The following is a 14,977-nucleotide window of genomic DNA, read 5'->3' on the forward strand; positions in this document are numbered from 1 at the left end:
ACTGAAGGCACAGGGTCACTGAAGGCACGGGTCACTGGAGACACAGGGTCACTGGAGACACAGGAGTCACTGGAGACACAGGGTCACTGGAGACACAGGGTCGTTGGAGACACAAGGTCACTGGAGACACAGGGTCACTGGAGACACTGTGGTCACTGGAGTCACTGAAGACACAGGGTCACTGGAGACACAGGGTCACTGGAGACACTGTGGTCACTGGAGTCGCTGAAGACACAGGAGTCACTGGAGACACAGGGTCACTGGAGACACAGGAGTCACTGGAGACACAGGGTCACTGGAGACACTGTGGTCACTGGAGTCACTGAAGACACAGGGTCACTGGAGATACAGGAGTCAATGGAGACACAGTGTCACTGAGTCACTGGAGACACAGGGTCACTGGGGTCACTGGAGACACAGGGGTAACTGTAGACACAGGGGTCACTGAGGTCCCTCGAGACACAGGGTCACTGGAGACACAGAGTCATTGGGGTTGCTGGAGACACAGGAAGCACTGGAGACACAGAAGTCACTGGAGACACATAAGGCACAAAAGACACCAGGGTCACTGGAGACACGGGGGTTACTGGAGACACTGGGGTCACTGGAGACACAGGGGTCACTGGAGAAACAGGAGGCACTGGGAACACAGGAGGCACTGGGGTAACTGGAGACACAGGGTCACTGGCACCAAGATCATTGGAGACACAGGAGGCACAAAAGAAAAAGACACCAGGGTCACCGGAGACATCAGGATCATTGGAGACATAGAGTAACTGGAGACAGAGGGTCACTGGGGTCAATGGAGGCACAGGAGTGCAGGGGTGTCTGGAGTGCACAAGGGTCAGAGTCACTAAGGGCATGGATGATTCAGTTAAGGAGTAGCAACATGTTGCATGAACACAGAGTTGAGGGCCAATTACCCAGTTGAAGCCAGTGCAAAGGTGGTCAGTAGGGTTGGGGTCAGGGCTCTGTACAGGACACTTGAGTTCCTCCACACCAAACTGGTCACACACAGCACATTTGCACACAGGACATTTGCCTACCATGTCTTCGTATGACGTAGTTTGACCAGGACCCTTCACTGGTGACACCTGACCTCCATCATTGGGGGGTTACATACCTGAGGCCATATAGTACAGGGTTTATCAACCAGGGTTCCTCCTGAGGTTTCTAGGGGTTCCTTGAGTAATGGGCAATTTCTGCCTCTCAGATAAGTTCCCAATGACACCATTGTTCCTTTTAGCTATCTGTAAGGGGGGTAATTCTTCCCAATGATGAGAAGAGTAAGGAGCATTCTTCCCACTGTCACACTGATGTGTCATGAGTTGTCGATTTTAAATTTTTAGCAGGGGTTCCCCGAGACCAAAAATGTTTGTTTCAAGGGTTCCTCTGTAATGAAAAGGTTGAGAAAGGTTGATATAGTATATAAGTAATTTGTGTGCCCCTCATCTACTCCTTTCTATCCAACACTCCTTTGCGTGTATTAGTAATAACTCAGAAGGTGACCGAGGACAACAAAAGATGAAAAATCCCCATTTAAACTATTTTGTATATGGCAGCGGGGCAATGTTCCTGGCTTGGCTTCACCCCTCCCCCCACAATCTCTAACACTCTCTTGTCTCTTTCAGACTGCAATTTCACCTGTCACTACCGATGCCGGGCCCTCATCCGCCTGGACTGCAGCCAAGGGGGGGATTCTGAGACTGATGAAGACTTGATACAAGATACGCCCTGGGAGAAAGACACTAATGTGGTAAGAGAGCCAGGTACTGCCACCATACGCCTTCTATTACATGACATGGTGGGGTCAGCTCAGTGTACCCATGTTCTTCTGAACTTCCTCCTCCGCCACCTAGTATCCATATCTCCACGAAACATTAGAGATGGGCTTAGGCGTGTTCGGGATCCTAGTCCCAGCCAAGGGTGTAGGAACCCATACAAATCTGGGGGGGACAGCATTTTTACTCGCCAGGTATATGCTTTTCCGTGCCTCCATCAATGCAGAGTTCAGCGCGCGAGCCCCTTTCAATGCAGAGCGCCACAGCATTGTCCCCAATCACTTCAGAGCACCACAGCATTGTCCCCAATCACTGCAGAGCACCACAGCATTGTCCCCAATCACTGCAGAGCGCCACAGCATTGTCCCCAATCACTGCAGAGCGCCACAGCATTGTCCCCAATCACTGCAGAGTGCCCACAACATTGTACCCCAATGATTGCAGAGTGCCCACAGCATTGTACCCCAATGATTGCAGAGTGCCACAGCATTGTACCCCAATGATTGCAGAGTGCCCACAACATTGTACCCCAATGATTGCAGAGTGCCCACAGCATTGTACCCCAATGATTGCAGAGTGCCACAGCATTGTACCCCAATGATTGCAGAATGCCCACAGCATTGTACCCCAATGATTGCAGAGTGCCACAGCATTGTCCCCCAATCAATGCAGAGACCAGCGTGCGTGCTCCCTTCAACCCAATGCACTTACCTGGCGGCGGCGGCTCGGCTATCGGCGGCGGCGGGAAGGTGAGCGGCTTCTCCCTCGTCCTCTTCTGCGGCGGGAACCGGCGGGCAGCCTCTCCTCTTCTCTGCGGAGGCTGGAGACTGGACCAATCACAGCCAGGACATCACAAAGGTGGGGGTGGCCAAGCGCTCTTTCCTGCGCCCAGGTTACGCCCCCAGAAGGCAGCCAATCGGCGCCTTTCTGGGTCGTAAACCCCACTAAACTGGGGGGGGATTTCACCATACCTGTCCCCCCCGCATTATTTCCTGGGGGGGATGTGTCCCCCCCGTCCCCCCCGGTTCCTACGCCCATGGTCCCAACCCACCTGCCCGATCACGCCAGGAAGCCGACACCGCACACCTCCAATCACAGGCAGTGAGAATTTCCCGATATGTGCAGCTGCGGACGGGGAAATGTCTCACTGCCTGTGATTGGCGGTTTGCAGTGTCGGCTTCCTGGCGGGATCGGGCAGGTGGGTTGGGACTAGGATCCCGAACATACCTGAGCCCCTCTCTATGAAACCTTACTTTATAGCATTTATTGTTTATTTAGATATTCATTTTGCACATTTCACCTCCAACATTTGGCATTGCACAGAGTGCAAGGACTGAATACCTATAGCACTTATATTTATTGCACAGAGAGCATCTTCATTGTGGAATATTGTATGTTTTATATATTTTTTATATTTTTTTTTATTCCTATAGTGTTGCACTATTGCCATACGTTGTATGCACACTGCATATTGCACAATTTGTATTTTTTGCACCTACCGTGCGGAATTTTCACTCACAAACTAGTGATACGGTTATTTATAACATGGCACATGTTGCACAGTACCTTGCAGAATTTGCACACATGCATTTGTGATATGGTATTTACAATATTGCACAGTATATAAGGAGAATTTGCACACGTATGGTTTATATATTTATTGTTATATATTGCACATACCCCACATAGAGCACTGCATATTGCTCATATACAGCAAGCGCTAAGGTGAGGTTCAGCTACTGGAAGCCTCTTTTTCCCTTCATTCCTATCTACCCCCTAGCTGCTGCGCAAAAGATACACACTAGAAATTTACTACATATAGGCCCATCCAGTGGCGCGAGGGTATACCCCAACAGGTATAATACACTACAGTGCTGGGGGTTATTATTGTATCCACCCACACCAGTGCTGGGGGTTATTATTGTATCCACCCACACCAGTGCTGGGGGTTATTATTGCATCCACCCACACCAGTGCTGGGGGTTATTATTCCATCCACCCACACCAGTGCTGGGGGTTATTATTGCATCCACCCACACCAGTGCTGGGGGTTATTATTCCATCCACCCACACCAGTGCTGGGGGTTATTATTCCATCCACCCACACCAGTGCTAGGGGTTATTATTGTATCCACTGACACCAGTGCTGGGGGTTATTATTCCATCCACCCACACCAGTGCTAGGGGTTATTATTGCATTCACCGACACCAGTGCTGGGGGTTATTATTGCATGCACCGACACCAGTGCTGGAGGTTATTATTGCATCCACCCACACCAGTGCTGGGGGTTATTATTCCATCCACCCACACCAGTGCTTGGGGTATTATTGCATCCACCCACACCAGTGCTAGGGGTTATTATTCCATCCACTCACACCAGTGCTTGGGGTATTATTGCATCCACCGACACCAGTGCTAAGGGTTATTATTGTATCCACCCACACCAGTGCTTGGGGTATTATTGCATTAAATAACACCAGTGCTGGGGGATATTACTGCATCCACCCACACCGGTGCTGGGGGTTATTATTGTATCCACCGACACCAGTGCTGGGGGTTCTTATTACTTCCACCGACACCAGTGCTGGGGTTTTTTTATTGCATCCACCAACACCAGATCTGGGGGTTAAGATTGCATCAACCCACACCAGTGCTGGAGGTTATTATTGCATCCACTGACACCAGTGCTGGGGGTCAATATTGCATCCATCGACACCAGTGCTGGGGGTTATTATTGCATCCATCGACACCAGTGCTGGGGGTTATTATTGCATCCACCCACACCAGTCCTGGGGGTTATTATTGCGTCCACTGACACCATTTGTTGGGATTATTATTGCGTCCACTGACACCAGCGCTAGGACCTTAGGCGGGACCTTTAGGCTGTGGGTACGGGTTGTGATTGGTCAGACATTTAAAGGACCTGCCTCTAGAAATCAGGGTATGGCTACTAATCTTAGCCACCAATAGTGGCAGCAGGGGAAGGGTTAGGGGGAATAAAGAGCGCAGGCAGCTGACAGTGAATGGGGCACACAGGAAACCATTGTTTTCTGTGTGCCCTTGCAGAGAGTTGCCCTTTTCTTATGCAGCAAAAACGCAGCTCTCCACTGAAGTGTGAGCTGACCTTAAGGTCCTATTCACACTCTTTCCGCTTGCGATCGTGCGCTGGCGATTTTTACGCAATTCCGCATGTCACACATTGGGCAGCCCTTTCACTGCAATCGGCTCCCTTATGTGCAGTTGTTGCCGTTCCTGTTGGGATGACATACTTCACGCAATTTTTAAAGTTTCATTTTGGCACAAATCTGTCACACAACAATCGCAGCAAAATTGCACCCCATTTAGAATAAATGGTATCCAAACACTCGATTAGCACACAATTTGGAATTGTGGGCAGAATCACAAAGATTTGGCCAGCCGCAATTCCAATTCATTAAATGTGAATGGGGCCTAATACATTTTCCATTCTTTATCAAATTTTAAAGTTCAATGTTGCAGTCAGATCACTGGGGGAGGGGAGACTGGGGAAAGGCTTTCTCCTGCCTGCAGCAGAATGATGACCTCACCTCAGCCTAGGCAAAGTCACTGATTGGTAATCTAGCTCAGCCTAGGCAAAGTCACTGATTGGTAATCTAGCTCAGCCTAGGCAACGTCACTGACTGGTGACCTCACCTTAGCTTAGGCAACGTCACTGACTGGTAATCTAGCTAAGCCTAGGCAATGTCACTGAGTGATGACTTCACCTCAGCCTAGGCAAAGTCACTGACTGGTGATCTAGCTCAGGCTAGGCAACATCACTGACTGGTAACCCCAGGGCAGCCACCAGAAATGTTGGGGCCCCTTACACAGCTTTAAGCCTGGGCCCCCCCTGGCCTGACCACCAATATTCCTCAGGACCCGCCCGCGGGCCGTTCCACCAAATCCGCACTGCGTCCTTCGGTGCACCCACTATTTTTTTAACACTCTTACAACTTAGTATAGGAAAATGAACCCAATCCAGCAAAGAGACAGCCCAATCCAGCAAAGAGACAGCCCAATCCAGCAAAGTGACAGCCCCATATATTTAGCAAAGAGGCATCCCAATGTAGCAAAGAGACATCGGCTCACTCTGCAGCCACCTTGCTTTAGCAATTTCTAGTTACTACAGCAACAACTCTGTCTTTTTGTTTGGGGCCTGGTTGGCAGGGCCCCTTGGGACACCAGGGCCCCTTACGTGTGTATGTGCTGTCCCCCCCTGATGGTGGCCCTGGGTAACCCCACCTCAGCCTAGGCAATGTCACTGAGTTGTGACCTCACCTCAGCCTAGGCAAGGTCACTGACTGGTAACCTCACCTCAGCCTAAGCAACAGCATTGAGTGGTGACCTCACCTCAGCCTAGGCAAAGTCACTGACTGGTGATCTAGCTCAGACTAGGCAACATCACTGACTGGTAACCCCAGGGAAGCCACCAGAAATGTTGGGGCCCCTTACACAGCTTTAAGCCTGGGCCCCCCCTGGCCTGACCACCAATATTCCTCAGGGCCCGCCCACAGGCCGTTCCACCAAATCCGCACTGCGTCCTTCGATGCACCCACTATTTTTTTAACACTCTTACAACTTAGTATAGGAAAATGAACCCAATCCAGCAAAGAGACAGCCCAATCCAGCAAAGAGACAGCCTAATCCAGCAAAGTGACAGCCCCATATATTAAGCAAAGAGACAGCCCAATCCAGCAAAGAGACAACCCAATCCAGCAAAGAGACAACCCAATCCAGCAAAGAGACAGCCCAATCCAGCAAAGAGACAACCCAATCCAGCAAAGAGACAGCCCAATCCAGCAAAGTGACATTTCCATATATTTAGCAAAGAGGCATCCCAATGTAGCAAAGAGACATCGGCTCACTCTTCAGCCACCTTGCTTTAGCAATTTCTAGTTACTACAGCAACAACTCTGTCTTTTTGTTTGGGGCCTGGTTGGCAGGGCCCCTTGGGACACCAGGGCCCCTTACATGTGTATGTGCTGTCCCCCCCCCCGATGGTGGCCCTGGGTAACCCCACCTCAGCCTAGGTAATGTCACTGAGTTGTGACTTCACCTCAGCCTAGGCAAAGTTACTGACTGGTGACCTCACCTCAGCCTAGGCAAAGTTACTGACTGGTGACCTCACCTCAGCCTAGGCAAAGTTACTGACTGGTGACCTCACCTCAGCCTAGGCAAAGTTACTGACTGGTGACCTCACCTCAGCCTAGGCAAAGTTACTGACTGGTGACCTCACCTCAGCCTAGGCAATGTCAGTAAGTGGTGACCTCATCTCAGCCTAGGCAATGTCAGTAAGTGGTGACCTCACCTCAGCCTAGGCAATGTCACTGACTGGTGACCTCACCTCAGCCTAGGCAACGTCAGTAAGTGGTGACCTCCTTTCAGCCTAGGCAAAGTCACTGACTTGTGACCTCACCTCAGCCTAAGCAACGTCACAGACTGGTGACCTCCCCTCAGTGTAGGAAAAGTTACTGACTGGTGACCTCACCTCATCCTAGGCAATGTCAGTAAGTGGTGACCACGCCTCAGCTTAGGCAAAGTCATTGACTGGTGATGTCACCTCATCCTAGGCAATGTCAGTAAGTGCTGACCTCCTTTCAGCCTAGGCAGTCACTGAGTGGTGATCTAGCTCAGCCTAGACACGAGTGGGGTTCAAGTTGGAGCTTGTCTGAGGAATGATCCCGCCGCTGTATATTGCGAATTTATTCCTGAAGACTTGTAACATTCTGACAGGTCCACTTTACATTATCCAAAAAATAAAACCAAAAAACAAAAGGCGATTGGCACTCTTAGAATTGTCCCCCTATTCAGCCTGACAATGACAAAAGACGAGTCCAGCCCGGGGCGGATCACATTACGACCCTTTTGTGTGCAATCAGGACATGGGGCGGGGGGGAGGGGGTTCGGCCTTGGGCTACTCTCACGTTTGTCACGTTGAATATTTATTAATCAGAACAGTGACCGGAGGGGACGGGGAAGTGACAGCACTCTGAGATAAAAGGCCGAGGTTATAGGGATACAGATAGCTGCTAGTGGCCCTGGGGCCCCACAATCGCTCTGTGTAATATTATTAGTCAAGCTGCAACACTTTATATATATATATAGAAAGTGATGTGTAGAATCAGAGCGATCGGACCGTTTCCCCGGATACAGTTGCTGCCTAATCTGATTCAGAATATTGATCTCATGTCACCGTATCCTGTAGATTAGATGCAGATCATCGATGTATCTGCCTATGTGTGACGTCCATATATAAAGAACGCCATAATGCACTCTTCACGCTGCAGAAAGAGATTTTCTTATCCTGCTTCTGCATGAGCCATGAAAAAAGAGGACCAATCCCATCCTGCAGAGAGGGATTTCTCTGCTCTGCTCCTGTATGAGCTATGGAAAAAGAGGACCTGTCCCATTCTGCAGAGAGGGATTTCTTTATTGTGCTTCTGTATGAGTCATGGGAAAAGAGGACCCGTCCCATGCTGCAGAGAAGGATTTCTCTGCTCTGCTCCTGCATGAGCCATGGAAAAAAAGAGGACCCTTCCCATGCTGCAGAGAGGGATTTCCCTATTCTGCTACTGCATGAGTTATGAAAAAAGATGACCTCTCCCATGCTGCAGATGGATTTCTCTACTCTGCTCCTGCACAAGCCATGGAAAAAGAGGACCTGTCCCATGCTGCAGAGAGGGATTTCCTTCTCCTTCTCCTGCACAAGCCACAGAAAAAAAGAGAATCTGTCCCATGCTGAAAAATTAGATTTCCCTATTCTGCTCCTGCATGAGCCATGGGGAAAAGAGGACCTGTCCCATGTTGCAGAGAGGAATTTCCCTATTCTGCTCCTGCATGAGTTATGAAAAAAAGGACTTGCCCCATGCTTCAGAGAGGGATTTCCCTATTCTGCTCCTGCATGAGCCATGACAAAAGAGGACCTGTCCCATGCTGCAGAAATAGATTTCCCTATTCTTCTCTTGCAGGAGCCATATAAAGAGAACCTGTCCCACGCTGCAGACAAATATTTCTCTATTCTGCTCCAGCACGAGTCATGGAAAAAAAGAGGACTTATCCTATGCTGCAGAAATAGATTCCCCTATTCTGCTCTTGCAGGAGCCATAAAAAGAGGACCTGTCCCACGCTGCAGAGAGGGATTTCCCTATCCTTCTCCTGCACAAGCTACAGAAAAAGGAGAATCTGTTCCATGCTGCAAAATTAGGTTTCCCTATCCTGCTCCTGCATAAGCCATGGGAAAAAGAGGACCTGTCCCATGCTGCAGAGAGGAATTTTCCTATTCTGCTCCTGCATGAGTAATGAAAAAAAGGACTTGCCCCATGTTTCAGAGAGGGATTTCCCTATTCTGATCCTGCATGAGCCATGGAAAAAAAATGAGGGCCCACCCCAAATCTATACAGCAATGTCTGGATGAAGAATCTCTGAGGCGGAGTGGACCTCTGATGGATGATAAAATTCTGAGGTGCAGATGAAGAGAGATTTTATGTTTCCAGGTACAAATCCTTTGACATTGGGGTCCTGTCCTCAGAAGTCAGGGATGGTCGGCCTTCTGAATTTTGGGTTCCTCTCTCCTGTGCTGCTCATATTTCCGGAGTTCCTCCTCTGTCTTTATAGCTCCTATAAAACGATGAATAACCACAGATGGTTCCTGGAAGTGATTTTGAGACCCCAGCGCTGTCATAAAGAGCCCCCCTGCCAGGCGGTAATTGAGGCCAGCTTCTATACAAACCCTCATTGTGACTGACGGGCTGAGACTTGTAGTTCTTTGGCAGCTGCTGGCCACAAGAGCCCCGTATAGATTGTGAGCAGATCTACACATTGCCCCAGTGTGCTGTGACCTGGACTACAACTCCCAACGTGCACTGTCAGCCACGAAAGCCCCATATAGGTGTGTGCCAATTTATTCACTGTGTAAGTGTGCTGCAACCTGGACTACAACTCCCAGCAAGCTCTGCCAGCCACAGGAGCCCCATATGAAGCTTGTGCACATTTATACACTGAGTCAGTGTGCTGCAACCTGGATTAGAACTCTCAGCATTCACTGCCAGCCACAGGAGCCCCACATAGAGTGTCTGCAGATCTATACACTGTGCTGAAGTTCTGTAGTCTGGACTACAACTCTCTGCATGCACTGCCAGCCACAGGCGCGCCCCATATAAAGTGCCTGCAGATCTATACACTGTGCCAAAGTGCTGTAGCCTGGACTACAACTCTCAGCATGCACTGCCAGCCACATGAACCCCATGTAGGGTGCATGCAGATCTATATATTGCACTAGTGTGCAGCAATGTGGTCTACAACTCCCAGCATGTACTGCCAGCCACAGGAGCCCCATATAGAGTTTCTGCAGATCTATACACTGTGCCAAAGTGCTTTTGCCTAGACTACAACTCTCAGCATGCACTGCCAGCTACATGAACCCTATGTAGGGTGCATGCAGATCTATATATTGCACTAGTGTGCTGCAATGTGGTCTACAAGTCCCAGCATGCACTGCCAGCCACAGGAGCCACATACAGTATAGAGTGTCTGCAGATCTATACACTGTGCCAAAGTGCTGTAGCCTGGACTACAACTCCCAGCATGTACTGCCAGCCACATGACCCTTATGTAGGGTGCATGCAGATCTATAAGTGGCACTAGTGTACTGCAATGTGGGCTACAATGAACAGCATGCACTGCTAGCCACAGGAACCCCCCATAGGTGTGTGCAGATCTATACACTCAGTAAGTGTGCTTCAACCTTAACTACAACTCCCAGCAAGCTCTGCCAGCCACAGAAGCCTCATTATAGAGTATGTACACTGCGTCAGTGTGCTGCAACATGGATCAGAACTCTCAGCATGCATTGCCAGCCACGGGAGCCCCATATAGAGTGTCTGCAGATCCATACACTGTGCCAAAGTGCTGTAGCCTGGACTACAACTCCCAGCATGTACTGCCAGCCACAGGAGCCCCATATATTCTGCAGATCTATACACTGTGCCAAAGTGCTGTAGCCTCGACTACAACTCCCAGCAATGTACTGCCAACTGCAGGAGCTCCATAAAATGAGTGTGCAGATCTATACACTGCATTAGCGTGCTGCAACCTGGGCCATAACTCCCAGCTGCACTGACACCAATAGACAGTTAATATCATAGGATTCCCAGAGCACTATGAGTTAGCTAACCGAAGCAGCAGTCTGCTTTTTAAATCGACCCCTCTCTCTCACATTGAATTTTTTCATCTAATAAGGGTGGAGGGACTGCACTGGCTCATCTAATTCTTTATGTAAATTCCACCTTGAGCTACTGATCTCTATACACAACACATGATGGAAAGAGAGAAAGCAATGAGAGCGCCACCTGCTGGCTGAATAAAATACAGCATGATAGTCATGTACAAAGTTTCAGATTTACCGAACGAAAAAAAGGAAGAAAAAAAACGATTTCACAATTTTAATTTTAGGCCTAATAATGAAAAAGGAAGACGATATGTACTAAATAACCGTTTGCTGCCTTAAATGTCTGTTTACAGTTATTCACACACAATGCAATCAAACCATTTATTATCTCCCCACATTTATGTTACATCTGTGGATATCTGAAGGAACATCAGAGGTCCCTCACTGCCGTATAAACCTGGAGCCACTCACCATATGGCTATAAAATGTATATATTCCCAGCAGAGCCCCCCCCCCCCCATATGGCTATAAATGCCCACATCCCCCGCAGCAGCCTGTATACTGGTCTGTAATATAATTAGGAGATGCAGATTACATTACAGCTATAATCCGGAGGGGGGGGGGGGGTGACCTGCAGAGAGAGAACAGAGCCAGGAACTATTAAATGCAGGATGTTCACACATCTGGACAATGGACACCCCCCCCCATCCCCCTCCCCGGGGATACAGGGACATGTGACCCTGAGTCATCACCACAATTCAATAAATATAGCGTACAGTGAGATATATACTGCGTGACCGGAGCAGAACTAATCCGCAACATCCAGATAAATATATATTTAGAGAAAAGTCACCCACTGTCCTCCATAACCACCCGAGGGATGGAAGATCTGTCCCTGGAAATGTCCTGGATTGGATCTGTCCCTGGAAATGTCCCGGCTGGGATCTCTCCCTGCAAATGTCCCGGCTGGGATCTGTCCCTGGAAATGTCCCGGCTGGGATCTCTCCCTGCAAATGTCCCGGCTGGGATCTGTCCCTGGAACAATCCCGGCTGGGATCTGTCCCTGGAAATGTCCCGGCTGGGATCTGTCCCTGGAAATGTCTCAGCTGGGATCGGTTCCTGCAAATGTCCCGGCTGGGATCTGTCCCTGGAAACGTCCCGGCTGGGCTGTATTGCCTCTTCCCTATATACTGTATTTGCAGCATCTTTGTACATTTTCTGTTTTTTTTTATTACTCACGCATCATGAAAAACAAAACCGAAGTAATCAGATGGGGATTTTCCATGACACAGAAAGCTGTATACAGGATATGTAATCATTAGCATTTACAGTGTATCTAATACCAGGAATAAAAGTGACAATGCATCTTATTAGCCCTGAGATGTGGCGGCTGCAATGTGATCAGTACATAGCCTTAGTGGTTTGCATTTCTGCCTCGCAGCGCTGGAACCTTTGGCTTCAATCCCAGGCAGGACCCGGTCTGCATAGAGTTTGCGTGTTCTCCCTGTGCTTGTGTGGGTTTCCTCCAATCACATGCTGGGTACTGTACTTTAATTGGCTCTTGTCTAAAATCCCCCTACCATGATATAATCCCCGCATAGAAAAGCACTGTGATAGACCCAGCCAGGACGGGGGCTTTTGGAGGGGGCTGCAGGGTAGCCTCCTACCCGCTGACTATGGGGCCTGGCATTTGAGGAAGCTGCAAGCATTGAGGAAGATGTCCTGTTATATAATGCAGGATGACTTTACCACATTTACCAGCCAAGGAAGCCATGATGGTCTCTGCCAGGAAGTCAGGAATGCACGCAAAAAATGCGCACAAAATCATGAGCCCCCCCTCCCCCCACACACACAGAAACGCGCTGCCCTTTAGCAGGCAGTGCCATTCTTTTTAACCACCTGCCGACCAGCCGCCGCAGATGTACGGCTCTCCCAGGCAAAGTCCCGTACATGTACAGCGCTCGCCTGGGAGGAGCTAGCCAGTGCATGTGACAGGTGGCTCCGATGGCCGCCGGCCACCCACGGTCTCCCGCGCTGACAGAGAAGGATGGACGGCGCGCTCCCGCCCCCGCTCGTCAGCCAGGGAGCCAGTGCATGTTACAGGCGGCTCCGATGGCCGCCGGCCACCCGCGATCTCCCGCCGCTGACAGAGAAGGACGACACGCTCCCACCCCCGCTCGTCAGCGGGGAAGCGGAAGCCAGTGCATGTGACAGGTGGCTCCAATGGCCGCCGGCCACCCACGATCTCCCGCCGCTGACAGAGAAGGACGGACGGTGCGCTCCCATCCCCGCTCATCAGCCAGGGAGCCAGTGCATGTTACAGGCGGCTCCGATGCCCGCCGGCCACCCGCGATCTCCTGCCGCTGACAGAGAAGGACGGACGGTGCGCTCCCATCCCCGCTCATCAGCCAGGGAGCCAGTGCATGTTACAGGCGGCTCCGATGGCCACCGGCCACCCACGGTCTCCTGCCGCTGACAGAGAAGAATGGGCGGCGCGCTCCCGCCCCCGCTCATCAGCGGGGAAGCCAGTGCGTGTGACAGGCGGCTCCGATGCCCGCCGGCCACCCGCGATCTCCCGCCGCTGACAGAGAAGGACGGATGGCACGCTTCCACCCCCGCTCGTCAGCGGGGAAGCCAGTGCACGTGACAAGCAGCTTCGATGGCTGCCGGCCACCCGCGATCTCCCGCCGCTGACAGAGAAGGACGGACGGTGGGGAAGCCAGTGCATGTGACAGCCGGCTCCGATGGCCGCCGGCCACCCGCGATCTCCCCGCCGCTGACAGAGAAGGACAGATGACGCACTCCCGCCCCCGCTCGTCAGCCAGGGAGCCAATGCATGTGACAGGCGGCTCCGATGGCCGCCGGCCACCCACAGTCTCCCGCCGCTGACAGAGAAGGATGGACGGCGCGCTCCCACCCCCGCTCGTTAGCAGGGAAGCCAGTGCATGTGACAAGCGGCTTCGATGGCCGCCGGCCACCCGCGATCTTTCCCCCCACTGACAGAGAAGGACGGACGGCCGATGTAAACACAGCCGTCTGTCCTTCTCCCTGAGATGATCACAGAGACCATGCGATCCTGCTATATAGGATCGCATGTCTCTATGGTCATCTCACAAGCCCAACCCCCCCAGCAGTTAGAATCACTCCCCTAGGCTCACATTTAATCCCTTGATCACCAATAGTATTAACCCCTTCCCTGCTAGTGTCATTATTACAGTAACAGTGCATATTTATAGCACTGATTACTGTAGTAATGTCACTGGTCCCCCCAAAAGTGTCAAAAATGTCAGTCAGGGGTCCGATCTATCCACCGCAATGTCGCAGTCCCGCTAAAAATCGCAGATCGCTGCCATTACTAGTAAAAAAAAAAACAATAAAAATGACAAAAATCTTTCCCGTAGTTAGTAAACGCAATAACTTTTGCGCAAACCAATCAAAATACGCTTATTGCAATTTTTTTTAACAAAAATATGTAGAAGAAAACAAATTGGCCTAAAATGTTAAAAAATTTTGATTTTTACATTTTTTTTTTTGGGAATGTTATATAGCAGAATGTGAAAAATATTGTTTTCAAAATTGGCGCTCTTTTTTTGTTTATAGCACAAAAAATAAAAATTGCACAGGGGATCAAATACCACCCAAAGAAAGCTCTGTTTGTGGGGAAAAAAAGGTCATTGATTTTGTTTGGGTAAAGCGTCGCACGACTGCGAAATTGTCCGTTAAAGTAACGCAGTGCCGAATCGCAAAATAGGGCCTGGTCATTAAGCAGCAAAATCTTCCGGTCTTAAAGTGGTTAAAGTGATTTAACCACTCTTAAAAACTCTTTTTTTTTAAAACCCCATATATCATAATAGATATAGCGCAATAATTTCAGCCAAACTGTACAATCCATATTAACCACTTCTGGACCGGAAGGATTTTCCCCCTTAATGACCAGGCCATTTTTTGCGATTCGGCACTGCGTTAGTTTAACGGACAATTGTGCGGTCGTGCGACGCTGTACCCAAATAA

General features: G+C 50.1%; 1 protein-coding gene across 1 annotated transcript in view; it reads left to right on the forward strand.

Annotated features, from left to right (window-relative positions):
* RASSF1 (Ras association domain family member 1) overlaps window positions 1-14,977 on the forward strand; it is a 76,954-nt gene that overhangs the window by 32,183 nt on the left and 29,794 nt on the right. Inside the window, exon 2 of the mRNA XM_082264939.1 lies at window positions 1,632-1,756. Coding sequence (XP_082121065.1) covers window positions 1,632-1,756 — 125 coding nt within the window. The remainder of the gene's footprint in view (window positions 1-1,631; window positions 1,757-14,977) is intronic.

The sequence above is a fragment of the Pelophylax lessonae genome (genome assembly GCF_965119305.1).
Source record: "Pelophylax lessonae genome assembly, chromosome: 8".
Lineage (NCBI taxonomy): Eukaryota > Metazoa > Chordata > Amphibia > Anura > Ranidae > Pelophylax > Pelophylax lessonae.